General features: G+C 38.2%; 1 protein-coding gene across 2 annotated transcripts in view; it reads right to left on the reverse strand.

The window, feature by feature from the left end:
* The window catches only part of CNST (consortin, connexin sorting protein), a 103,350-nt gene that overhangs the window by 35,112 nt on the left and 42,258 nt on the right, over nt 1-25,980 (reverse strand). For both annotated transcript variants that reach the window (XM_044005423.1, XM_044005424.1), the window contains 4 exons: nt 11,108-11,313; nt 5,468-5,498; nt 4,468-4,554; nt 2,167-2,281 (listed from right to left, as the gene is read on the reverse strand). In XM_044005423.1, the coding sequence (XP_043861358.1) occupies nt 2,167-2,281; nt 4,468-4,554; nt 5,468-5,498; nt 11,108-11,313 (439 nt within the window). The remainder of the gene's footprint in view (nt 1-2,166; nt 2,282-4,467; nt 4,555-5,467; nt 5,499-11,107; nt 11,314-25,980) is intronic.

The following is a 25,980-nucleotide window of genomic DNA, read 5'->3' on the forward strand; positions in this document are numbered from 1 at the left end:
CTCATAGGTTAATTTCACCTGATGACCAATTTCTGTGAACTGAGCTTAAACCTTTACTGTAGCTATAAATGTTAAAAAAAAAAGCATAAGCTAGAAATTTGTTATAAATTTTAAGAAATATTTTATATATATATAATTTTATAGCTGTAAACTACAAAGTAATCAAACATAAAGAAAACATTCTGTATTTATCCATAAAAGGATAAGTTAATAGGGGAAAATGTTAAATCTAACAAATACTTAAAAACCAAAACTCAAATCCTGGCATTATGTGATATAGATGAACTTGACTTTTTCCTCTTCTTCACATACAATGTTCTGTCTCTGATCTCCATGCTTTTAAACAAACAGGCTGTTCATCATACCTGGAATGAATTCTTCCTTACTGCTGAACTGCAGAATATGTAACTTCCTTCAAACTATAACTCAAGAACCAGCTCCTACATGAGGCCTTTCCTAATCTCTTTAGCTACTAAGTCTCTCTCTCCCCAACAATGCCTCCATCTTTCTTGTATTTATCTTGTATGTATTATGCATTATGGGGCAGCTAGGTGGTTCAGTGGATAGTGCCAGGCCTGGAGTCAGGAAGACTCACCTTCCTGTGTTCAGGTCTAGTTTCAGGTACTTATTAGCTGTGTGACCCAGGACAAGTCACTGAACCCTGTTTGCCTCATTTTCCTCATCTGTAAAATGAGCTGGAGAAGGAAATGGCAAATCACTTCAGTATCTTTGTCAAAAAAACCCAAATGGGGTCACAAAGAGTCAGACATGACTGAAAAACAACTCAACAATAACAATAATATTATGTGTCTACCTATATGTACATGGGGCTTCCCTTGACATAGGAATTGTTAAATGTTTGTTTTACTATTGCCTAAATATGCTCCCAAACAATGCAATCTCTTGGAAGGCTAGGCAAGAGTGGCTTGTGAGCTTCCTAATAGAGGGGGTATCTGAATCAAACAAATTAATGATTCATTTGAACATAATGAATATACCTAGTACCTAAACACCTGGTGTAATGTTTGGCACATAGCAGGTGTTTAATTTATGTCTGTTGATTGATTGCACATGGTGGAAAAATATTCCTTTTTAAAAAAAAAAACTTGAAAAGGCAGATTTTAATGAGTAACATAATGAATTTTTACTAAGCAAATTATATCTCCAATTTTAAAAAATAAGACTGATTTTTCATATAATAGGGAGGCAGTAAGTGCTTATTGGTTGAAAATTTTGCGACAAATTAGAAAGATTTAAAATCTCTACAGAAATTTACATGTTTCATAATACTGATATGATCAATTATGCTTTTAGTTTTCCTAACACTGAACTAACCCTGAATTCCTTGTCTATATGTTTCATGAACAGGAACCTTATTTACAAATAATTTTTGAAGAATTACCATTAAACTAAAAACTGTAATTAAAAAAAAAGACTAACCTATTTACTTGTAACTATATTAAATGATAGCTTCTGAAAGTAATGAAAAAAATCTGGATATCTGGGCAGCTAAGTGGTACAGTGGAATCAGGAAAACTGTAGTTAAAATATAGTGTCAATTATTTACTAGTTGTGTGACCCTAGACAAGTCACAACCTGTTTGCCTCAATTTCCTCAACTATAAAATGGGGGATAATACCTACTTCACAAAGTAATTGTGAGAATCAAATCTGATAATATTTGTAAACTGCTTAGCAGTGCACCTGGCACACAGTAGATGCTATGTAAACATTAGCCATCATCATCATCATTGTTCTCTGAAAATATTGCTTTAGTCATAGAAATAGATCCTTTAAGATACCAAGAAGGTAATTTTCCTTTTCTCTACCTACTTCCAAGCCATTTAGTAACCCTCATAACAGATCCCTACGTCACAGATCCAAAAGCAACTTCTTGATCTAGTAAATCACTAGTATGTAGTGTTCGAGAGTAATTACATCAAGAAAATGTTAGTTTACTCTTCTAGTAATTCTTGGTAAGAAGAGAAAAAAATATCCATCATTATTTTGGGAATAAAAATGTAACTGTGTTATGAATAGTTTGGATCCTGATATTGAGAATGTCAACTTTATTTTTAAATGGGTTTTCCCTAATATTAGATGCTAGATGTTAATGAGGTTCTCCAGTATCTTCTCCTTGTAGTCTAACCAAAGCTGTCACACTTACTCTTGATGTGTTGTGCAAAGTTTAGCAAGTCTTTCAAATTCTTCACCATTCAGTCCCTTTTCTGAATTCCTCAGAGATGTAACTGCATGTGGTTCTGCTGCTTTCCATTTTGCTTCTAGGTTAAAAAAACACATCCTTTAGCCACTGTTCTCTAATAAAATATTTCAGGAAGTAAAATTTTAGTGAGCCAGCACCAATGATAACTAGTATCAAAGCCCATTATGTTGTTTTTGAACAAATGAAATATTTCATCACAAAGAGTTGATACAGATTAAACTCTTAATGTCATAATAAATCAATTATTTTTTTTACATTAAAAATTCTAGATTTTTAAAAAGATAAAACTGAATGACACTTGGCCATGAAAGTAATCCAAGAAAAAAAGGAAAAAAGTGTTTTGGTTTTTTTTCCGTCAGCCTCCACTTTATTAGCTCAGACACACACACCTCGCTATAGACACACACCGTGCTACAGGCGCATGCCGCAGCACCCCCTGCAGTCTGTGCGGTTGCTGTCTGCGTGTCCATTTGGGTGGCCTGGCCACCCCTGGCTCTCGGCCGCCCCCACCCTCAGTTGTGGTCAGACTCGTCCTCAGCCTCGCACAGCCACCTGAAGAAGGCAGTGACGGACTTGAGGGCCACACCCTTGCCCTGATGTTCTCCCAGCTGTAGAAGGCCTCCTCTTTGACCACATCCTCATCATAGAGCGCGTCAAAGAACATGTGTTAGTAGGTTGGCTGGCTGCTCCAGGGTGACCACGAGCGCCTGCAGCTCCTTCTGTTCATCGTTCATATATGTCTGTAGAAGCTTTGCTCGGGCCTTCAGCATGGCCACATCCACCCGCAGGGGGGACTTGAAAATGATAGCTGAATAGCAGACAGTGTTCATCAGTGCACGGACCAACGTATTGAAAGCCACCTGCTGCTCACTCAGATTGGCCTCTAGCCAGTCATAGATTCGCTGGTTGCTGGGGCTCTCCTTAAGCAGTTTCTTCAGCTGCTGGCTCAGCTCCTCAGGGGACAGCTCTTGCCAGCTTGGGGGTTCCAACTCCTCTCCCAGTGTGTATTGTACTTTCTGCTCAGTGACAAAGGCGCTGATGTCCTGGTCCTCAAGTAAGAATTCCTTCCAGCTGAGTCCAGCCTCTCGCCACAGCACCCCGACCTTTCTGTGACTCACACTTTTGCACAGGAGTCCCAGGATCTCCAGCAGCAGGGGAGAAGCTTTGCCTAGAGGTTTCAGTGGCTTCGATATTTCCCTGAAAAAACTCCCCCATGGGCACCCCACCTTCCCGAAGGATGGGCGTCACCAGTTCTGCCAAGTACAGACACACCTGGGGGATGTCGATCTTCATGTCTTCAGCCACTTCCAAGATCTCATGGAGCCCTTGATAATATTGGGTGGTAGTGAGGTGGCTAGCACAGAGAAGCTGGTGCAATAACTGGCCCATGTGCTCCCAGGCAGTGGTGCTGTGCTCCAGGGTGGACTTGATGCCTTTCCGAACAAAAATGAAAAGCAGCGACGGGGAGGCGAGTTCCTGCACACACGGTACCGCTTTCTTCATGTCATTGAGATGCAGGAACTCCTCAGTGATGGCTTTTGACTTCTCCTCTAGCTCTTCTTTGGACAACTTGGCCTTGGCGTGGCCAGCAGGGGCTGTGGCTCCCTCAAATTTCACTGCATCCTGACTTCGGTCCCGCTCCTCCGTCAGGCTGGCGGCTTTGCGTAGACCCTCTGGTTGGAGAGGCCGCTCTCGGCTCCGCTCCTCCACTTCCTTACTGAAGCTGCGCTTCGGGATCTAGGCCCGAGCTCATTCCAGGCGGTCCCCAAGCTCCCCTCCCCGCTTACTACGCTCCAGACGATCTCCTCGACCTCCAGCTTTCTCACCGCCTTCCGGCTCAGACTGCTCCTTTGTACCACATGAGGTGTGTCTGTGCTCTCGGTTGAAGGGCTGAGAAGCAGTTCAAGGTGCTGGTGGATGGCCGGGCTGTCTCTGAAGCTGAGTCTGAGGGCTTGGCTCCCATGACCCCACTGTGGCCTTTGCCCCAGCTCAGGCGTCCCCCAGGGGCAAAGAGTTGGTTAAAAGTGTTCTTTTCTAAGTAATCATGTTGAAAGCAAAAATCCAAAAGAGGGGAAAGTTCTCACAATAGGTTTCGAAGAGCTGTGGTAAAAATGCTACTTTCTTCTTTATTTTTTGCAACATAGAATTGGTTGGGACAATATATAACCTTTGACTTAGAAAACCAGAACAAATTTCTAAAGCTTTTATCTGAGTATTCTTCCTTCTTGATCGAACTGTACTTACCCCACTGCTCCTGAATGGAAGCCAGATTTGCAAGCAACTGTTCATGATATAATCGTTCAAGCTGAATGAACTTCATTGCCTTCTCATCTGAATAGAGGATTTGAGAAAAATATAAACACAGACCAACAGAAATGTATGACTTTATGTATAATTATGCTGAATGCCAGATTTTGAGACATGCTTTAGCTTTGTCCAAAAGGATGTTTACCCAAAATGAGAAGGCTTTGCTATTTTAAAATTCATTCAGACCTAAAGTTTCTTGTTTTCCCTTACAAAGTAAATTTTTATGTAGATTATATGAAGGTATTTTATTAATGTGAGAGAATGATGGAAATTGATGATAGAGCCACAAAATCACAGAATTTCAAAGTTGAATGGTTCCTCTCTGGTCCTTTGGTCCAACTCATAACCTGAAAGGAATCCTCAACATATGATAAGATACTGAGCAAATGGTTATCCAGTCTCTGTGAAAGGAATTCTAATAAGGGGAAACCAATGGCTTCATGAGACAGCTCAATTCACTTCTGGATAGTTCAGGGTTTTGGAAAGTTTTTTTCTGATAAGGCAGCTAGGTTGTGCGGTGGACAGAGGCCTGGGCCTGGAGTCAGGAAGACCTGATTTCAAGTTCGGCCTCAGACACTTACCAGCTCTGTGACCCTGGGCAAGTCATTTAACTTGTTTGCCTCAGTTTCCTTAACTGTAAAATAGGGATAATAATAGCACCTGTGTTACGAGTTATTGTGAGGATCAAATCAGATATTTGTAAAGTGCTTACCACAGTCCCTTGGCACACAGCTGGTACTATATGAGTATTTATTTCTTTCCCTTCCCCTAATATCAAACTCAAATTTATCTCTGCAGCTTCCACATGTTCCTGGTTTTGTCCTTTAGGGACCAAAAAAAGTGCACATATCCAAAGCTATATGTTAATTATAAAGCATGCCAAATTTTGAGGAGGGCTACTATTCTCATACAGTGGTTCAATAAAAGAAAAGGATACAATCTTCTTCTTGAAAATAGGTCTCTGCAATCTGTTTAAAACAAACAAAAGACAGAGATTAGCAATTTATTGGTGAGACAGAATACAAGGTTGAGACTTTCAACTTAGAAATTAGAAGGAGATGAGAGAGAGAGAGAGAGAACCTCATTTAACTTCCTTTTCTTGAGTAAAGATGGAGTAGCTTAGATGTATTTATCCCAAATAAACCAGTCATTTATCCCATTCACAAGTGTTTTCTCTTCTTGTTCTAATCTCATATCAAAGACCACTTCTCAGGTTCACACAAGTTTAAAAGGATTAAAAGTTCCAAAAAATGTAAAGTGAATGTTCAGCAATACAGTAACATTTTGAACAATTTTTATTTTAGAGCAAAGATGATAAATGTTCCATCATATGGGATACTAAAACTATATTTGAATAAATTCAGTAAACATTTATTCCAAACATTCATTTCATAAACTACTTTTAAAAAGGCAAAGACTTGAACAACTACCAGTGTTTCAGAAATGAAGTTGGATGGAGGCAGAGTTTTCATGAATTACTTGAGGCTCTTCAAAAAAGATGTTTTCTAAATTATTAGTAGTTTTAATTATACAAAGCATGCCATAATGAATATCTGTGTAATTGGTCTGTTTTGTTTATTACAGTCTCTCATGGAAGGTCTTTAACCTAGATACCTAGTAAGGTAGATGGCCCATATCTACATTACCTCTCCCATTATATAGATAGGGAAACTGAGACAGAAAGGTTTTTGTTTTTTTTTTAGTGAGGCAATTGGGGTTAAGTGACTTGCCTAAGGTCACACATCTAGTAAGTGTTAAGTGTCTGAGGCCGGATTTGAACTCAGGTCCTCCTGAATCCAGGGCCGGTGCTCTATCCACTGCGCCACCTAGCTGCCCCAACAGAAAGGTTTTAAATTACTCACCATGTAAGTAGTGGTAATGAAAAGGAAATGAAGTTTAATAGGATTAGTTAATTCAAAAGGTCATTCTCTCCTAGATCTTGAAAATTTTGAAAAGCAATTAAAGGGATATAATATAACTTTAAAAACTACATTTATGAATGATGATTATTATTATTATGATTATTATTATGATTATTATTATTAGGAAAAGGCCTCCAATATAATGGATGGCTCCCTTATGGATGATTTATATGAGGATGAATAAAAGAATCACACAACATGAGAAAGTGTGGGTGTTTTACCATTTGTACTGGTGGAGGGAATACCTGTATAGAATAGATCATGGATCCACTACAATATCAAAATATTATACTGAAGGGGCAGCTAGGTGGCGCAGTGGATAGAGCCCTGGAGTCAGGAGGACCTGAATTCAAATCCGGCCTCAGACACTTAACACTTACTAGCTGTGTGACCCTGGGCAAGTCACTTAACCCCAATTGCCTCACTTTAAAAACAAAAAAATTATACTGGCCATAATCTTCCTTAAGTTATAGAAATAGTTTGGAGCTTGATGTCATGTTTTCATACTCTATGACAATTTTTCAGTACAAAACTTTTCACTGTGAATCCCACTAATATAGGTGAGATGGTACCTAAGCTTGTTTTCCTTGTCAGATTGTGAAATTCCCAAATCCTCAAAGCAAAGCAGAATTTTTACCTATACTTATGTGTCTTTATAGACTATCATCAAACTTGGCCCCCTTTCTCATCCTTGTCCTGTCCCTCCCAGTCCAAGCCTATCTGGGCAACTGCAATAGCCTAACTATTTTCCCTGCTTCTTCTTCCAGTTTCTCCCTCTCCTCAATCAATCTCCCCACTGTTAGATTAATCTTGTCAATGAGTTAACAAGATTGTATCACTCCACTGATTCTATCATTCCCCTACTCAGAAACCTTAATGAATTCCTACTGCCTTTCCTAATAGTCTTCATTTCTTAGCTTGGCAGTGTGGTGGAGCTGAGAGAAGTGAACTAAGTGTCAGGAAGACACTCTAAATCCTGCTATAGACAGTTACTGTTCGACACCCAAAAGACTACAGGCAAATCACTTGACCTGTCCTCGAGCTTCAGTTTCTTCATGTGTAAATGGGTTTAAAAACACCAACTTCATAAGGCTGCCATGAGGCTCCAGTGAGGGAATGCCTGTGAAGTACCTTGCAAACTTTAAAGTGCTATGTAAATCTCAACCATTATTTTTATTCAAGGCCCACCATGATTAGACTGGGAACTTTCTTTCTTTCCAAATTTATTTTATGTTACTTTGCCTCATGTGCAGTATAATTCAGTCAAGATAAAACTATTCCCCGAATACATCTTAGCTTTCCTGAATTAAAGGTTCCACTTTCTCTCCCCCCTCTCTCTCTTTAAGCCTTTACAATCCAGCTTCTGATGGATTACAGCAATAGCTTGCTGGTGGGTCTGCCTGGCTCTAGTCTCTCCCCACTCTAATCCATCCTCCACTCAGTCACTAACATGATTTTTCTAAAATGCAGGTCCAATTATGTCAAACCTTCCCACCCCTTCCAATAAGAATGAGTGGCTTTCTATTGCCTTCAAAAGCAAATACCAAAATGTTGTTTACCATTCAAAGCCTCTTATAACCTAGCCCCCCGCTTCCTTTCTAGTCTTCTTTCACCTTACTCCCCATATCACATATTCTTCAATTTAGTGACACTGGCCTCTTGGTTGTTCCTAAACAAGATCCTCCATCATTCAGCTCCAGGCACTTTCTCTAGTTGTCCTCTAGGCCTGGAAAAATCTCTCCTCTGCACTGACTACTGATCTTGGCTTCCTTTAAGTTCCAACTAAAATCCCACCTTCTACAAGAAGCCTTTCCTCTGTTAATTATTTCCTATTTATTCTGTATATAGCTTGCTTTGTATATATTTGTTCGCATGTTGTCTCTCCCATTAGATTATAAGGTCCTTGGAGTCAGGGATTGTCTATTCTCTCTTTTTGTATCCCTAGCATCTAGCACAGTGCCTGGCACATAGTAGGTACCTAAAAATGTTTATTGATTGACTGATGTTCTCTCCACTTGACATGCCTATTTTTATGGTTTGAAAGCACTTATTTTCCTTATTTAGAAATAAGCTCTCCTTTGACCTCTCAAGTACCTCATGTAAAAAAGGAGGAATTAGAAATGGAATATAACTCCTCTTTAATACTGTATTTTGTATTCTACATTTTTGTATACATGGATATTATTATCCCAACTAGATTACTGCTCCTAGAGGGTAGGCCCATATCTTACTTTTGTTCTCCCCACTACTCTTCATGGTCCTACTCCCACACAGGGCCTTGCATGGGAAAGTAGCTCAAGATGTGCTTTTTTTTTTTTTTTGGCGGGGCAATGAGGGTTAAGTGACTTCCCCAGGGTCACACAGCTAGTAAGTGTCAAGTATTTGAGGTCAGATTTGAACTCAGGTCCTCTCGAATCCAGGGCCTGTGCCACCTAGCTGCCCCCAAGATGTGCTTTTGAAAAAACAGTTCATGGATAATTCTCTTTAAGAGTTTTTGATGCTATTTATAGCCCTACAGAGTTTTGTGGAGAGCCATACGTTCCCTTACAGATTCTCTGCATTTTTAAACTATAGCAGAACCTCATCAAGTAACTCAAATGATCAAGGTGAGGATAGAAGGATGGTCCAGTGGACCAATTCTTCAGACAAAAATGGAATTTCTAGGCTAGGAAGGAGTTTGAAAAAGGTAATTAAAAATTACTCTTTTTCCATAATTAATTATTCCTAACACAGTTCTATATATGAGGCCCAACAGGGTTGGACTATTAATGTATAAATCAGACAGGGTTCTTCTCATCTTCCCTAACCTGCCTGAAATGAGAAGAGTAGGCTGTTCGCAGAAAGGTGGCTGAAAACCTGCACTTCTGAGCACACTGGTTTCGTGCTGTTCTTTCAAAACTACTGAACTTACCAGAGGACAGAAAATGGGCATGCACTCTGTTATAATCAATCAAGGACTCTCACAGTAGCTTTAGGATCTTGGTCAGTTTCTCTGGGAAAGAACATTCTTTTTTTCCTGTCAAAGTATAGGCCTGCTGATAACACTTTTTAAGGCTTGACAAATCTAGGATGTATGACTTGATGCTTTCTTTGCATTTCTACATGTTAAATCTTACAGCCACACTACAGTAGTATATAGTAGATGAAATAAACTACTGTATGAAAGATTATACATATTCAAGATGAGCACATTCAGAAAATCTCTGTATGAATATTCCTTCCACTAGTGCACTCTGTATCCATGTCTTTTCTTTCTATGCAATTATCACCCAAGTCTCCTTGAAAGTATATCATATAAGACCTGTCCAAGGTGCTGAATAGCATGTGAGTAGGATGGAAGAAGCAGATAGTAGAAGTAACCTATGGTTGGGGTTCGGGACAAGGCATGAGAGGGAGTGAAGATGTGAATTGTTTAACCAAGGGTCAAGTTTGGGAAGGGAGGAAAGGAAAGCCAGAAAGAATATACAATAAAGTACTGTCTATGGTTTGTGGGGACCAAATTTTAATTGGGGAGTGTTAGCTAAGTGGCTCATCGCAATATTGAGGCAAGGAAAGAGACCCGCAGCCTCCCTCAAAACAGAACAGGATTTATTTTAAGAAGAATGAACTTAAAAAAAAACAAAACACAAACAGGATCAGTAGGATAGAGGGAAAGGAAATAAAATGGGGAAAGGGAAATTACACAACCTGAAAAGATACCACCACCCAAATCAGTTGAGAATATGCAGCAGAACTCCTGTCGCCTTCCAGCGTCCAGCTAGAACGCCCAATTCTCCTCCCCCAATCCCAGAAAAACCCTACACAGCCCCAGCCAATGGGATGGCCGCTCTGACAGTCACATGACTGCCCTTACTAGGCTTCCAATCATAATTTTGCTAGGCCCATGTAGGCATCGGCGAGTGGTGATAACGTGAGGTGCCAGCGCCATGGCAATGGGTACAACCAGTGGGTGGAGCACCATGCGGTTTGCGGAGCCCCAGGCCAGTGCGCTTTGAGGCATAAAAACCTCAAATAACAATTAATTCTTTACAGGTTTTTAGCAGTTTATATTACACACAATCAAAAGCAGATTGTTTGGGGCAGCTAGGTGGCACAGTGGATAGAGCACTGGCCCTGGAGTCAGGAGTACCTGAATTCAAATCCGGCCTCAGACACTTAACACTTACTAGCTGTGTGACCCTGGGCAAGTCACTTAACCCCAATGGCCGCACTAAAAAAAAAAAAAAGCAGATTGTTGTAGAAACACCAAGTTTTTGCACTATAAGATGATGAAAATTTTGATGAAATATTCACTAGGTCTGTCAGCTATAATCCCACCAAAAGTATTCATTGTGTCTAACTGTATGTTTAATTGCTGTACAAAATTAGACTTGGTTTGAATGATTGATTAACCCTGTGACTTGGGTCATCTATTCCCTCCCTGATTCTCTTTTCCCCTAAACCACCAGATAAGCCAGTATAGGGCTAGATCCTCCACTTTCCACTAATTGAAAGCCATGTCTCATAAAATCAATGCAGTTTTCGGACCATGGATGGGGCAAGGAATAAAGGTATGCAAGTGATAATACATAAAAATTAATTTTGGATCCCATTCCCACCCTTCCATTTAGTTGAGGGTTGGCAGTATATAACAGAATGCTAATTGGAATAGGTACCTGATGAAGGCAAAGGGGAAGAATTCTTGGATCCAATTGTTCAAATTCACTTCGGATGAGGGAGAACAGGTCCTGTAAAACTTGTTTAGGCTCCTTTGGTTGAAAATTAACATTGGATTCAGTAGCACCTTCCTCAACATCAGCATATGTAGAGATACTAATGATCTTTTCTTGCATTACTGTTGAAGTGTCTCCTGAAGAAAAACCTTTAAGAAATAAACAGAATACCTACATTAAGATGACAATCCCTTCATATTACACAGTAGTTTAACATAATTATGTAACTATGAAACTTTAAAATGGCACTACAAATAAAATTATAATCACCTAAATACAAACAGGGAAACAAAAAAGATACAAAGTCAATTAAAGTAAGATTTTGTTGACAACTTGCTAAATACTTCTGAGTCCAAACAAAACATTCTTGCATTCTTGTGGTATCTGTCACTAAAGATGTTACAAAGGCTAGCCTAAAGAAGAAGAATAGGGCACATAGATGGTGTAGTGGATAGTGCCAGGGGCTTGGAGTTAGGAAGACCTGAGTTCAAATTTGGCCTTAGAGATTTAATAGCTTCTGACTTTGGGAAAGGCACTTAACCTTATTTTCCTCAGTTTCCTCATTAGTTAAACGAACTGGAGAAGGAAATGGCAAACCACTCCAGTCTATTTGCCAAGACCTAAATGAGGTCAGGAAGAGATGAACAGGATTGAAACAACTGAACAACCACAACAAAAAAAAGAATAATAAGCATGTTAAAACTTAACAAAATTTGATTCCTTCAAAGAAAAAGTAATAATTCTTTCTATTCTCTTGATTCAATACAAACATATCTTAAACATCTTCAGATCTTAAAAAAAAAGTTGAACCTTCCTCTTTTAACTTTAACCTGGTAACTTCAGAACTACTCTCAGATCCCAGGAGTAATTCAAATGCAAGATTTTGAGGACATTAAAAAAAATGGGGACACGAACTTTAAGTAACTATGTATTGTGCAAAAAAAGATCCATTTTGCCAGGAATAAATGCTTGATAAACAGCTACTGAAATGATGCAACATATTTGAAGTAAATAAGATCTGAATGTTTATTACTAATATTGTTACCACAATTCATCTGAAATCTCAGTATTAGTTCTGGCCTTAATTTTTATTGTCTAATTGAAAAGTGTGTGTGGCTGCATACTACCCAGTTTTTCTTAAGTATTGTTCTTCTTGATAAATTTGTTATATATTTGTTGAAATCAAAATTGGCATTCAAAGCCCTCTTGACTCTGACCCTAATTCACCTATTTAGCTATATTTCCTATTAATCCAGCACATACTCTAGGTAAAATGATTTCCTTTCTATATCTGGAACCACATTCATGTTTTGTTAATTTTACAATTTGATCACATTTCTCTTCTTGCCTGCTCTCATCTTTGAATATAAAAATCAGACTTATTTGTCAGAGGCCATTCCAAATTTCATCTCTATGAAGCCTGATAACCATAACCAGATGTAATTTCTTCCTTTGCTAAATTTCCATAAGACCTACTTTTGTGTTATTCATGTGATCATTATATACTTGACTTAAAGCACAGTTATTTGTGTACATAGATGTTTTTTTCTCCATGAGATTAGATAACATAAATTTGTAGTGTACAGTCAGCAAGGTTATATGACTTCCTCCAGTTCTGGAGTAGCAAAATTGACCATACCAGAAATTCTAGGTTAGGATTAGGCAAGATATAATCTCAGAAATATAGTAAATCTACTTCTATATTGGTTAAGTACATTACAATGTATAATTGTTCTCTAAATTACCATCGTCTATGCTACTATCATATGAAGGGTCATAAACTTGGAATAAATTCATTTATAAAACCCATGGGACTAATAAAGGAATCTTAAAAAAGGAATCTTAATGATGTGTGGGCAACCAGGTGGTGCAGTGGATAGAATGCCAGGCCTGGAGTTAGGAAGACTTATCTACCTCAGTTAAAATCTGGCCTCAGACACTTATTAGCTGTGTGACCCTGGGCAAGTCACTTAACCCCATATGCCTCAGTTTCCTCATCTGTAACATGAGCTAGAGAAGGAGATGGCAAGAAAACTCCAAATGGGGTCATGAAGAGTCAGACACAACTGAAAAACAACTAAACAACAACAATAATGTGTGGGTTACTAATAACATATAACTATTATAATTCAAATACTTTTTTTCAAAGGATTTTCATATATTATACTGGAGGGAAGCATAGTTTGATACAAAGATCAATATATTAGCCATCAGGACAGAACAGTATTTGAATCCTACCTTAGATATTAGCTGTGTGACTATAAGTAAAAGTCACTTAACCTCTCTCAGTTTCCTCATCTATAAAATGCAGATAATTTCTGTAGTATTTATCTCAGAGTGTTGGTAGGGTCAAATGAAGTAATTTTGGGCTTTTACAAACCAAAGAGCACTATCTACATGTCAGCTATAATTATTATACTATTTCCCCCACATTTTTTAGTTTACTAACTGTGTAATATCATCATAATAAGGTAGAAAAAATTATAATTTCCAGTTAAAAATAGGAAAATTCAAAGAGGGGTGATTATTTATTTATGTTGTATTATGTATTTTATTTATTAATAGTATTACTTTATTTACTTTATTAATTTAATGTATTTTAAAATATTTCTTCCAGTGCTGCCAACAACCTTAACAACCTAATATCTCAAAAAAAAGCAAAGTAAAAAAAGTAAAAGGAGAAAAATGAGGCCCAAACGTTGACATACATTAGCCTTCACTAACTCTAAAGAAATATTCAATGTAAGTCAAGTTTTCTTTTATCATATAATAATATGTATGTCAACAATGATGAAAAAATTATTTTAAAACAAAGAAAATTTATTTTAAAAGATTGCCTGTGAAAAACAAGTGCACTGTTATTTAAAACTGTTTGAATAAGTATGCCCCCAAAGAAAAAATATGAGAGGACACCCTTTTCTGCAACTCCTTTGTAGAGGTGAGGGTGGAGTTGAGTGGTCCATGGTGTGGAATACTGCATATAATGCCAGATTTTTTTTTTCCTTTTTTCTGCCTCTATTTATTTTCCTTTAAAAATTTAGTATATGGGATGGATTTCTGGAAGGGATAGTACAAAGGGGGAAAAGCAATGTAAAGACTAAAAATAACAAAAATTTAGTTTAAAAAAAAAGAAAACTTTATTCAGTCAAACTGATATTACTATTTAAGGTAATGATTCACTCTGTACAATACATGAAGTCTTGCAGAGACTTAGCTTCATGGTACACTTGTCACTACTGAGGTCTGGAAAACATTAATTATTCATAAAATACCTTGAGAGCCAAAGGCCAAAGAAACACTCAAAAGTCAAATTTTAATAGTTTATCACATGAATTCTGTGCCAGAAAGAAGACTGAACTAAAGTTCAGTTCCCAAATTTGAAGAACACAATAAATGATAAACTGTGTTAGACCACAGTTCCATTTTGAGAACATAGTAGGTTTGTCCTTAAATCTTCATCTAAAAAAATGAGAATGTACCGTGTAAGTATCGCTTACTTTGTTTTATTTAATAAACCATTATTCATCTGTCATCTATGAATTTATCTCAAATTGAGTTTTCTGGATAACAAATGACTGATATAGCAATCATAGGAAATTTTTTTCTTTTAAAAATTTTTTCTTTGTTTCAATTACTTTTTAAAAATATAATGAACATTTTTATTCAAAGTTTTGGGTTCCAAATTCTATCCCTCCTTCCCTCCCTCCCCACCCTTATCACAAAGTAGGTAGCATATAAAAAAGCTGCATCATAGGACCTTTGGAGACATAGTTGGTCATTTATGTCACTGATTATAAAGTTCTGAAGTCTTTTAAAGTTGTTTTTCTTTATAATGTTGCTCTTATCCTTTGTATAATAAGCTGGTCTCCTGATTCTGTTCACTTCACTATGTCAGCTCATACTACCCAGGATTCTCTGAAATTGTCTCTTTTGTTATTTCTTACTGGGAGCCAATATTCCAATGTATTCATATACCTCACTAGTTTCTTTTCTACTTAATAGAATATCACCATTACAATATCATATAGCACCTCTTCATTGTTTAAATAAACTTAAATTTTTAGGTTTCTCTGGACTTACGTTTACATTTCAAAGTTTCTATTCTGTTCTTTTCATCAGAAATACTTGAAAACCCTCTATTCCATAAAAAATTCATCATGCCACCCCCAATAAGATTATAGTTAGATTTGCAGGGTGAAATATTCTTGGTGCTAAGCCTATTTTTTTTTTTTTTGCTTTTTGGAATATTGTATTCTAATATTTCCTGTGATTTACAGTAGAAGATGCCAGTTCTTGTGTGATGTTGACTATAATTCCTCTGTTCTTTAATCTCTTCTTTCTGGACTCCCGAAGTGCATTTTTCTTTGACGTGGGAGCTCCAGATTTGGATCATGACATTCTTGGGTCTTTTGCTTTTGGAATTCCTTTTATGAGTTGACCGATGGATTCTCTCTCAATACTTACCCATCAGTTCTACTATATCCTGGTAGTTTTTATTTGTTATTTCTTGAAATATGGTGTGTCCAGACTTCTTTTTTTTTTGGGGGGGGGGGGAGGTGAAACCTTGGTTTTTAGGGAGTCAGTGGCTCTTAAATTATTTCTCTTTGGCCTATTTTACAGGTTGTATGTTTGATATCAGGTGTATTACATTTTCATCTATTTTATCAATCTGTTGCTTTTGCTCTAATATTTCTTGCCTCATGAATTCAGTGATTTATGTTTGGTCTTTTCTAGTTTAGGGAGTCTACTTCTTGAGTTAGGATTCCCATCCTCTTCTAAGTAATTTACTCTCCTAATTCTTTCTTCAAAATTTTTTACTTTTTAAATTCTTGCTTCATTTCTTCTAGTTTTTTCATGTGGTCCTTTTGAAAAAATCCAACTGCTGGCAGTTTTATGGTATTATTCCCGCCTTCTTAGGGGGATCTCTACATTTGCAATAGTTTTTGTTTTTGATACTGATCAGTATTATATTTATTCACTTCTAATGAACTGGGGCTTTGTATCAGGGACAGGTGTCACCCTCTAATGTGGTTTGCGGAAGGTAGCTGGCCCCGTGCTTAGGTTTATCCTGTTCCCCAGAGCTTCTTTGGGATCTCGACTTTCTCTTCCCTGGGCTTCCATGGATCTTTGAGGTTTAGTGTTCTGGAGCTTCAGGTTAAGTCTGGCATCTCCAGACAGTGTTAATGACCTCAGAGCCTATGGGCTTGGGCTGTCCCAGTCTAAGTATGGAGTCTTACTTTTTGCTGCACTGCTCTCTGGGGTTTCCAAGGTCCCCATTCTGGGACTTTCTGACTAGCCTGGTGTTTTTTCAGGGGAGTCCTCTGCTCTTATCTCCACCTTCTGGTTTCTCTGGCTTTCTTCTAGTCCCAGCAAAAGTCCCATCATGTGCAAGAAGCCTTTCCCTGTCCTCCTTTAATCTTAGTGTTTCCCCTCTGAGATGCCCCTCAATTTATCCTGTATACATCTTGTTTATACAAAATTGTTTGCATGTTGTCTTCTCTATGAGACTCTGAGCTCCTTAAGAACAGGGACTCTTTTTTACCTTTGTTTGTATTCCCAACACATAGCATAGCACCTGGCATATAATAGGCGCTCAATAAATGCTAGTCCAATAATAACAATGATGACAACAACAGCCGCAGGTAGCATTTATTAAGCAGCTACTGTGCGCCAGGAACTGAGCTAAGCACTTTACAAATACAACCTAATTTGATTCTCATAACAACCCTAGGAGGTAGAGGCTATTATCATGCCCATTTTACAGTTGAGGAAAAAAATGCAATGACCAAGCCTGATTCCAGAGGACTAATGATGAAACATGCTGACTACCTCCTGACGGTCGAGTGTTAGGATGCAGAATGAAACATATATTTTTGGCTATCATCAATGTGAGAATTTGTTTCGCTTGATTAACTGGTACAAGAATTTGTTTCTTTTCTTTAACTAGGTGGTGGGGTGTAAGAGGAAGATAAACTAAATACTTAATTGAAAATAAGGTGTTTTTTTTTAAAGGAAAAGGCTAACTACACCTAATAAACAAACACTGCTTTTGTAAGGATTCTTTTGATCTAAGTGTTGGAAAGGCCCCCTTCACAAAATTGAGGCTAGATTAGATAAGAATCTGAGGAAAATGACACTATAACTCTGATGAAATGTTTAAAACTGAAATCAATTTTCCTCAGTTCCTTCAAGAGCAAACTATCCAGATCAACTGTGATAGACTTAGCTCTTCTCAGCAATATAATGATCCAAGACAATTCCAAAGAACTCGTGATGGAAAATGTTTTCCACATCCAGAAAAAAGAACTGGATTCTGAATGCAAATTGAACCATAGTGTTTTTTTCTTTTTTTTTGAGGTTTTTCTCCTTTTGTTCTGACTCTTCTTTCACAACATGACTAATGCAGAAATATGTTTAATGTGATTGCACATATATAACATATCAGATTGCTTTCGTCTTGGGGGGGAGGGAAAGGAGGGAGAAAAATTTGGAACAAAAAATCTTATGAAAACAAATGTTGAAAACTATCTTTACATGTAACTGGAAAATAACAAAAAATATTTTTATGATTAAAAAAAAGTGAACTATCCACCTTCCCTGTTTATAATATTGCTTTATATCATTGAGACTCACAGAATCGTTGGCAAAGATGGTTTTTCCTGAGTTATGCTCTATGTAGAAAGCAACATACTGGAAGAAAAACGAACATGAGATACAATTTCCAGTGGAAATTCTTGTTAAGGTCAAGCCCAAGGTAGGGTTTTCTTTTCATTCTACAAAATTGCCCTGACTGAAAACTGCTCCCACTCCCAGGTGAAGGGGATGAATGCTGCATTCTAATTCAAGCTCAGTCACTGAGCCACCTTTAATTTGAAGATCTTTCTGTGACACTTTAATAGACTCTAAAACAGTGATAATATCACTTCACAGGATTCACTCAGCTGAAGCTTGTATGTCAAGAGCAAGCTTAATTAAAAGATACTCCTACAAAAATACAAAATGATAGTATTCTTTTAGGGTAGGGAGCTTTAATTATGTTATCATGTGTTCTTTTTTATTAGGAACTTCTAAAATCCTGAAGCCTTAATGTCTCAATAACAAACTCTACACCCAGGCCTAAGTAAGCAATTTTTTATATGTCGCTTGTATCACATCTATGCCCTGCTCCTTTGTTTCCCATTTCATCTTTCTAGAGTTCAAATGAGTGCCAGGAGAAAAAGGAAAAGGGACACATTTCTTTTCAAATGCTTTTAAATGTTGGTCTACTAAGGCAGAATGACATATCATGGGCCTTATGGCAGTATGGTGAACACTATGGATCCCAGGCTGAAAACCGGGGTGTCATGCTCAACTCCTCATTCTCATTTAACCAAAATATCCAAAATATCGGCAAATTGGTTATTTTTGTCTTCCCAACATTCGAGTCCACAGTCCCTGTCCTAGTGCACTTACTCATCACATCTCATCGAGATTATTAAAAAATCCTTCAAGTACCTACCTATCCACTCTAATCCATTCTCTATTCAGCTAAAAAAAGGAATTTTCCTAAAGCTAGTAGCTGACCAGTCATATCCCCTCAATAAAACTCCCCAACTCAATAAAACTCAAGTAGCTATTATTGCCTTTAGACTCAACTATTAAGTCTTTTGTTTGGCACAAGTAAAACTCTTCATAAGAACTTGGCTACTTTTCTAGCCTTAAATTTTACAGTGTTCCATTCACTCTACCCCCACACACTGGCCTATTTGCTTTTCTTTGCAGGACATCTCAGATCCCATCTTTCATGCCTTTGTACTGGTTACCTCCAGTATTCTAGTTGTCAGGGACACTCTCCTTTACCCCCATATTTCTTAGAATCCTGAGTTTCTTTTGAGACTCAGCTCAAATCCTACCTTCAGCTAGAGGCTTTTTCCAAATCTTTTCCCAACCAGCTATTACTACTCTATCTTTAAGAGACATCCTTGTGAATTTAAAAATCCCTAAGGGTGGGGTGTAGGGGGTAGGGGGTAAAACATCTGCTTTGTTTAATTAACATTTAAGAAGTAGCTACCTTATCAGCTCATCTTTTGCTACTACTCAGATGAAAGCAAGAATGGGATAAATGTTTGGGAAAACACTTTTAAGGTAGAAAGGCTGTAACCACAAACTCTGTATCCTCAGCACACAGTGCCAGACAAATAGCAGGCACTTAAGAAATATTCGTTGACTGATTCATAATTTTACCAAGATACTCAAATCACCTCATGTAACCAACCACCTCTGGCATATTGTTGGTCTCTAGTCTAGAAGCTGACCTTTCTAAGGGCAGGCCTCCCCTACCCCCCCAACTTGTTTCCTGAATGCTGGTTGGACACAATTCTGGGGGCTCAGCTGCTAAATATAATAGGCACAAGGGGCTGAATGGTTAGGAGTCAACACTACAAAAGAGTCTCTCCCTTTAAGATCTTTGAAAAACCTGTTGTTTCTCCTCTCTCATAATTTTCCCTCACTGATTCTTTGCTTTACTCCCTCAAGTGGTACATCCAAATCTCTTCTCTCCTCAATCTACACCTCTCTTTATTCCTCTTAACATTATATCTTACCTCCTACTTTAGTGAGAAAATAACAGATTTTCTACCATGAGATCTCTTTCCCCCAATTCTATACCTCAATTTCCTATCATTACACCCCATTCTTTCCTCCACTGTTTCAGACTCCGAGGAAGAGGTGGGCCTTCTCCTTGATATGACCAACATGTGATATTACCTTCCACTCTCCACATGTGATCTTGATCTCATCTCCTAAGGCCTAGAATCAAATTCCTGCTCTGTCACTACCAATGGGTCAAGTCACTTTTTTTTTTTTTGGCGGGGTAGTGAGGGTTAAAAGTGACTTGCCCAGGGTCACACAGCTAGTGTTAAGTATCTGAATCCAGGGCTGGTGCTTATCCAAGGCACCACCTAGTTGCCTGAAGGGCAAATCACTTCTAATCTATTTTCCTAGTCCTAATTTTCCTAATCTCAATTTCTTCAACTGTAAAACAAGGGTGGGGGTGGGGTGGATGGGCAGACTGGATGATCTCTGAAGCTTCTTCCAGCCCTAAATTTATGATATCTGATGGGCGTATACCAAAAGTTATTAATCAACATAATTATATGGAGACATTGATCAAGAGTAGTCTTCTGGGAATTTGTCACTTCAAACATCCGACTTAGATTTCTCTCCCTTCTCACTTCTGCCTCTTGGCTTCCTTGAAATCTCAGTTTAAAATACCACTTTTTGCAAAAAGCCTTTTCTGGTTCCCTTTAATCATAATGCCTTCCCTCTGAGATGCTTTCCAATTTATCAAATAAATATACACCCATATACAGAGACAGAAATGTAGCTTGTTTGAACATAGTTGTTTGCACTCCTTAAGGGCTGGGTCTGTTTTTGCCTGGCACACAGCAAGTAGGTGCTAAATAAATAACCATTGACTTGACTCTAATTTTCTATCTTTTTTTTTTTTAAATATGACCATATCTTCTGAATCCTTTAAAAAACAAAAACAAAAATCAAGCAAACTTCACTTGATCCTCAAATCCCCTCCAAATATTAATTTATATCTATCCTTTCCTTCATAGTCAAATGCCTATAAAAGCATCTACTCATTGCTTCTACTTCTTCCTCCAACCCTTTTGCAATACAGCTTCCCATGCTACCACTGAACCGAAACTATTCTCTTCAAGGTTATCAATGAATTATTAATTTCTAAATCCACTGGCTTTTTCTCAGGCTTCGTACATCTTGACTTCTTTGAAGCTTTCAGAAAATACTCACCACTCTTTCTAGATAAGCTTCTCACCCTAGGTTTTCATGATATTGCTTTTGCCAGAGTCTCCTTTTACTTTATCTAACAGCTCCACAATTTCCTCAGTAGTAAGTATTATTATCTATGTCATATTCTTTAAGCACTAAAGTATTCCCAGGACTCTGTCCTAGGTCCTCCCCTCTTCTTTTCAGCTCCCTGAGTTCAATCTCTCACATCTTCCCTGAGCATCAGTCCCATATCACCAATAGCCTGATGGTCATTTCTACCAAGATGACCCAAAAGAATCTCAAAAAGGTCTTATTATCTCTTCTGCCAAGTCTAGCCTTCTTGAAGTGAGTCAAAAACACCTTTCTTTTCTTTTTCTTTTTTCTCCCACAGAGTGAAGAGAACATTTTTATTTAAATGAATGTAAATTTAATCACAGGAGTTAGATTTTACTGCATGGCTAGCTGAATTTATGTGGATAATAAATAAAAAAAATACCATGTTGGTTAAAATACACATCCCAAGATATTATAAATATATTTTTTTAATTAGATATAAAGATCATTTTTAACATTCATTTTTGTAAGATTGTCAATCAACATTTCTTAAGTACCAATTCAAACACCTTTCATTGCCCTAAATGCTGGGAATAAGTTGTTGTTTGCCCTTCATACTAGAAGAGGACCAATGACATCATGATGTCAAAGTATTTTCAACTGTGGCTAATCAGTCCAATAAAAGTTCAAGCTTGGAAGATTCTACCACAGATGAGGCACAAATAGTCCATTTGAACATTGCCAATCTCACATTTCCTTTGTGCTATGGAGATTCTGCTTTGCTCACAGAGCACAGTGTCTTCTTTGGTGTGGCGTGCCATGCTGGTCGTTCCTGTGCCATTGCCTCCTATGTCTCATAATCAATACTGAAGTTCTTCAGAGAGACCTTGGGAGTGTCCCTGTACTGCTTCTTCTGACCTTTGTGTGAGTTCTCAGTAAAATAGTCTTTTAGGCAAATGTACTTTTGGCATTCAGGCGATGTGGCCAGACTCTGGGAGTTGCACTCTCTGCAGTAGAGTTTGAATACTTGGTAGTTCAGAACTAGAGGGGACCTTAGTGTCTGGTACCTACCTTATCTCACCAGGTAATCTTCAGAATCTTCCTACAGCAATCAAATAGCAGTTCAATTTTCTGGCAGGGTGATGGTAGACCAGCAGGCTTCACAAGCATAAATTGTAACAATGAAGACAGCACAATGGCTCTGTAGACTTCAGTTTGGTATATTGCCTAATACCTCTTCTCTCCCACACTTTTCTTCAGAGCCTCCAAAATGATGAGCTAGCAATGTATATATCAACCACATCATCTATGTGAACATCCCTCAAAAGTGCCAACGTAAGTGAACTTATCCATAGCATTCTGAATCTCTCCATTTGCTGTAACTAGTGGTTCCACATAGAGTGGTTCAGTGTTGGAGAACCTTTGTTTTCTTAGTGTAGATTGTCAGGCCAAAATTAGCACAAACAGCAAAGAATCAACCTATATGCTGTCACAACTCAGCCTCAGAGGTTGCATTGAGGTTGCACAATCAGCTGTGAACAAAAAATCATACACCAGCTCTTTTACTTTAGTCTTGACTTGTAGCCTTTCAAGTTAAATGATTTACCATTGGTGCAATAGGTGACCTAGATGCCATTTTAATCCTCCTTGAAGGCATCTGACAACATCTCAGTAAACCTCATGCTAAAAAGCATGGGAGCAAGCCGACAACCCTGCTTCACTCCACTGGTGATTGGGAAAGTGTGAGAGCATCATCCTTTATACAGAACCTATGCAAGCATGCCGTGGTGTAACTGGCTACAATACCAATGATCTTCTCTAGGCAACCCAATTTCACCATGATCTTTCACAAGCCCTCAGGATGGACAGTATCAAAGGTCATCCTGGGGATACAAAGATAAGCAGAGACATTTCTGGCCCAAAAGGTACTCAGTAGTGGGGAAGACCACACACACATACAGCTGAAAAGTAGGTTATTTCTGTCAAAGTATCTACCATCCTTCTACCATCATCCAGGTGCATTGCCTTGGAGTCATCTTCCTTCCTCCTTCTCATCTCCCATATCAAATCAGTATCATCTTCTCAATTATATCTTTTTTGTTTGTTTGTTTTTGGTTTTTTGCAGGGCAATGAGGGTTAAGTGACTTGCCCAGGGTCACACAGCTAGTAAGTATCAAGTATTTGAGGCCAGATTTGAACTCAGGTACTCCTGAATCCAGGGCCAGTGCTTTATCTACTGTGCCACCTAGTTGCCCCCAATTATATCTTTTGTTTTTGTTTTTTGTTTTGTGTGGGGCAATGGGGATTATGTGACTTGCCCAAGGTCACACAGCTAGTAAGTGTCAAATGTCTGAGGCCAGATTTGAACTCAGGTAGTCCTGAATCAAGGGCCAGTGCTTTATCCACTGTGCCACCTAGCTGCCCCCCAATTATATCTTAATAGTAACTGCAATAGCTAGCATTTATATGGCACCTACTTTGTGTCAGGCATTGTGTTTATCTCATTTGAGTTTCAGGTCCTAGGGAGGGAGGAGCTATTGTTATTGCTATTTTATGAGGCAAACAAAAGGCAAGTGATTTGTTCAAGGTCCTATAGCTAGTAAGAGTTTGAAGCTACACGTGGACTCAGGTCTTCCTGACTCTAGGCCCAGCACTCTATCAATTTCCATCATTTTCTTTCAAATCAGTTCGTGCAATTAATTCTCTCCATTCACTGGGTCACTATCCTAATTCAGGAACTCATTGTCTATTGATTGGACTATTGCAATAACCTTCTAAATGGTCTCCCTGCTTTTGCTACCTCCATTTTCCTCCAATTCATCCTCTATTCAGCCATGAAACTGATATTCCTAAAAGTCCCATCTAAGCCACTCCCCTGCTTAATAAGTTTCAGTGTTTCCCTGTTGCCTCTAGACAAAATGCTATTTATCTCTATTTCACAACTAAAGCTTTTTTCTAATCTGGCCTCAACTTAACTTTCTTGACTTCTGTGGTAAAAAGTTTTAACAGTCAGTTAGATAATGGAGAGATGCCAGTTTTTTTTAGGACCACCCTTTTGGGGAGGAGACCAACAGCATGAGCTACGCACACCAGTCCCCCTGCGACGCAGGCCAGATTGCCTGCTGAGCACTCGACTTCCGGGGTGCGAGCTTAAAGGGCAAGGAGAGAACAGAAGTGGGGCCTTTTTTCCTGCTCCACTGGTCTCCTGGCTGCGCTGCACAGACAGACGTGGACTGGAGTTTGACTCGGCCCGGCTCTCGGTTAACAGCACGCGCTTGACTCGGTCTCTCGCCCCAAAGGTGGCCTTCCACTTTTGGTGAGTTTTATACGGAATATAGACTAAGCCTAGACTTAAGACGATTTGTATTGTATTTCTACTTTCCTATCCTTCTAATCAACATCACCTTGTGACTACCATACAATAAAAGCTCTATCTAGAAAATCAGAAGCTTCTTCCATTTACTAGTCTGGGAGATAAATTAAGGGAAAGGTTAAGTAGGGTAGATTTATGATCTAATATCCAATTTTAATCTCACACTTCTTTCAGCTAACTTCTCCTCAAGCACTCCAGTTTCAGAAAGATTGGCCTATTCCTGCTGATCCAAGGTGACATTCTATCTTTTATCAGTGTACCTCTGCACAGGCAAGCTGTCTCTTCTCACCTTCACCTTGTGAAATCCCTAGCTCTGTTCAAGGCTTAAGTCAGCTGCTTCCTCCTACATGAAGCTTTTCTTGATTCCTGCCTCCAAGCAATTTAAGTTCCCTGCCCTACAACCAAAATTATTTCATATGCAATGATCTCAGCATATACTTTTATACCTCTAGTAGAATGTAAGATCCTCGAAATCTTTGTATCCCCAGGGCTTAGATGCCTACCTAGCACACTACCTCAGCATACAGTAGGTGCTTAATAAATAACTGGTCCACTGGAGAAGGAAATGTCAAACCACTCCAGTCTCTTTGCCAAGGAAACCACATATAGGGTCATGAAGGGTCTGTCCTAAGGAAATAACCAAAGGAATGGCATTAATGCTGAGATGACAGAGTGACAATCATAGACAATATAATCAACTCGACTCAATCGCACAAAATTCATTTCTCAATTTCTCTAGCTTTCAGGATAGTATCAATATCAAACAAAGCTAATTTTAATAACAGAAAAAGCATTATACAAGGTACCTCCCTATCCCAATTTAGATGAAGAAAAAGCCTATGATGTTGCTCAAAAAGAGTTCCTTCTGTGTTATACCATGGCATATCTTATAAGTACAGCTCATGAGGAAGCCAAATAGGGACACTGCAAATCTTGGATAACTCCTTTATAATTAAAGTTTCCCAAAATGTGAGGTGAATTTCTCTGCTGAGTCTGGACATATTCACTTAGGTAAAAAAGTACTTAACTTCTAGTGACATAATCATTAGCATGAGAACTAAAATAAAGTCAAGGAAAAGGGTTCACAGCAAAAACTGAAATATTGAAGCTCTGAAACCTCTACATGCTGTATTGGCTTTTAGGTCTTTTCAAGTTCCACTGGTTCCCTGCAAAATTTGTGTCACATTCTCTAAGCAGTTAACAATATGCAATCATTGATATTTATAAATAAATGGGTATTGGTTTCTCTTAGTACTGATGGAAAATGATTCCAGGTTAACCTAGGGAAGAAGTGCAAGAAGTACATTAATTTGCGTTACTAAAATGTGATTTTTTCTAATTACATGATGCCAAACTACAAGTTTAAATTGATTTGGAATGCAGATATTATTTTATGAAATCTGCTATGATTTGAGAATTTGTTCTAAAAATTGATAAGTAAAGGAACTGATTTAGAATTTTAAAACTTTTTTTACCTTTTGAGAACAATAAGCACATCGATCAACAAGTACTTATAAGTGCCTATTATGTACCATGCACTAAGCTAAACACTGGATCTTACAATTCCTTGAAAACGAGAGAGAGGTAAAAGGAATAGGAGAAATGATCAAAT

Source organism: Dromiciops gliroides, chromosome 4 (genome assembly GCF_019393635.1).
Source record: "Dromiciops gliroides isolate mDroGli1 chromosome 4, mDroGli1.pri, whole genome shotgun sequence".
In the NCBI taxonomy this organism is placed as follows: Eukaryota; Metazoa; Chordata; class Mammalia; order Microbiotheria; family Microbiotheriidae; genus Dromiciops; species Dromiciops gliroides.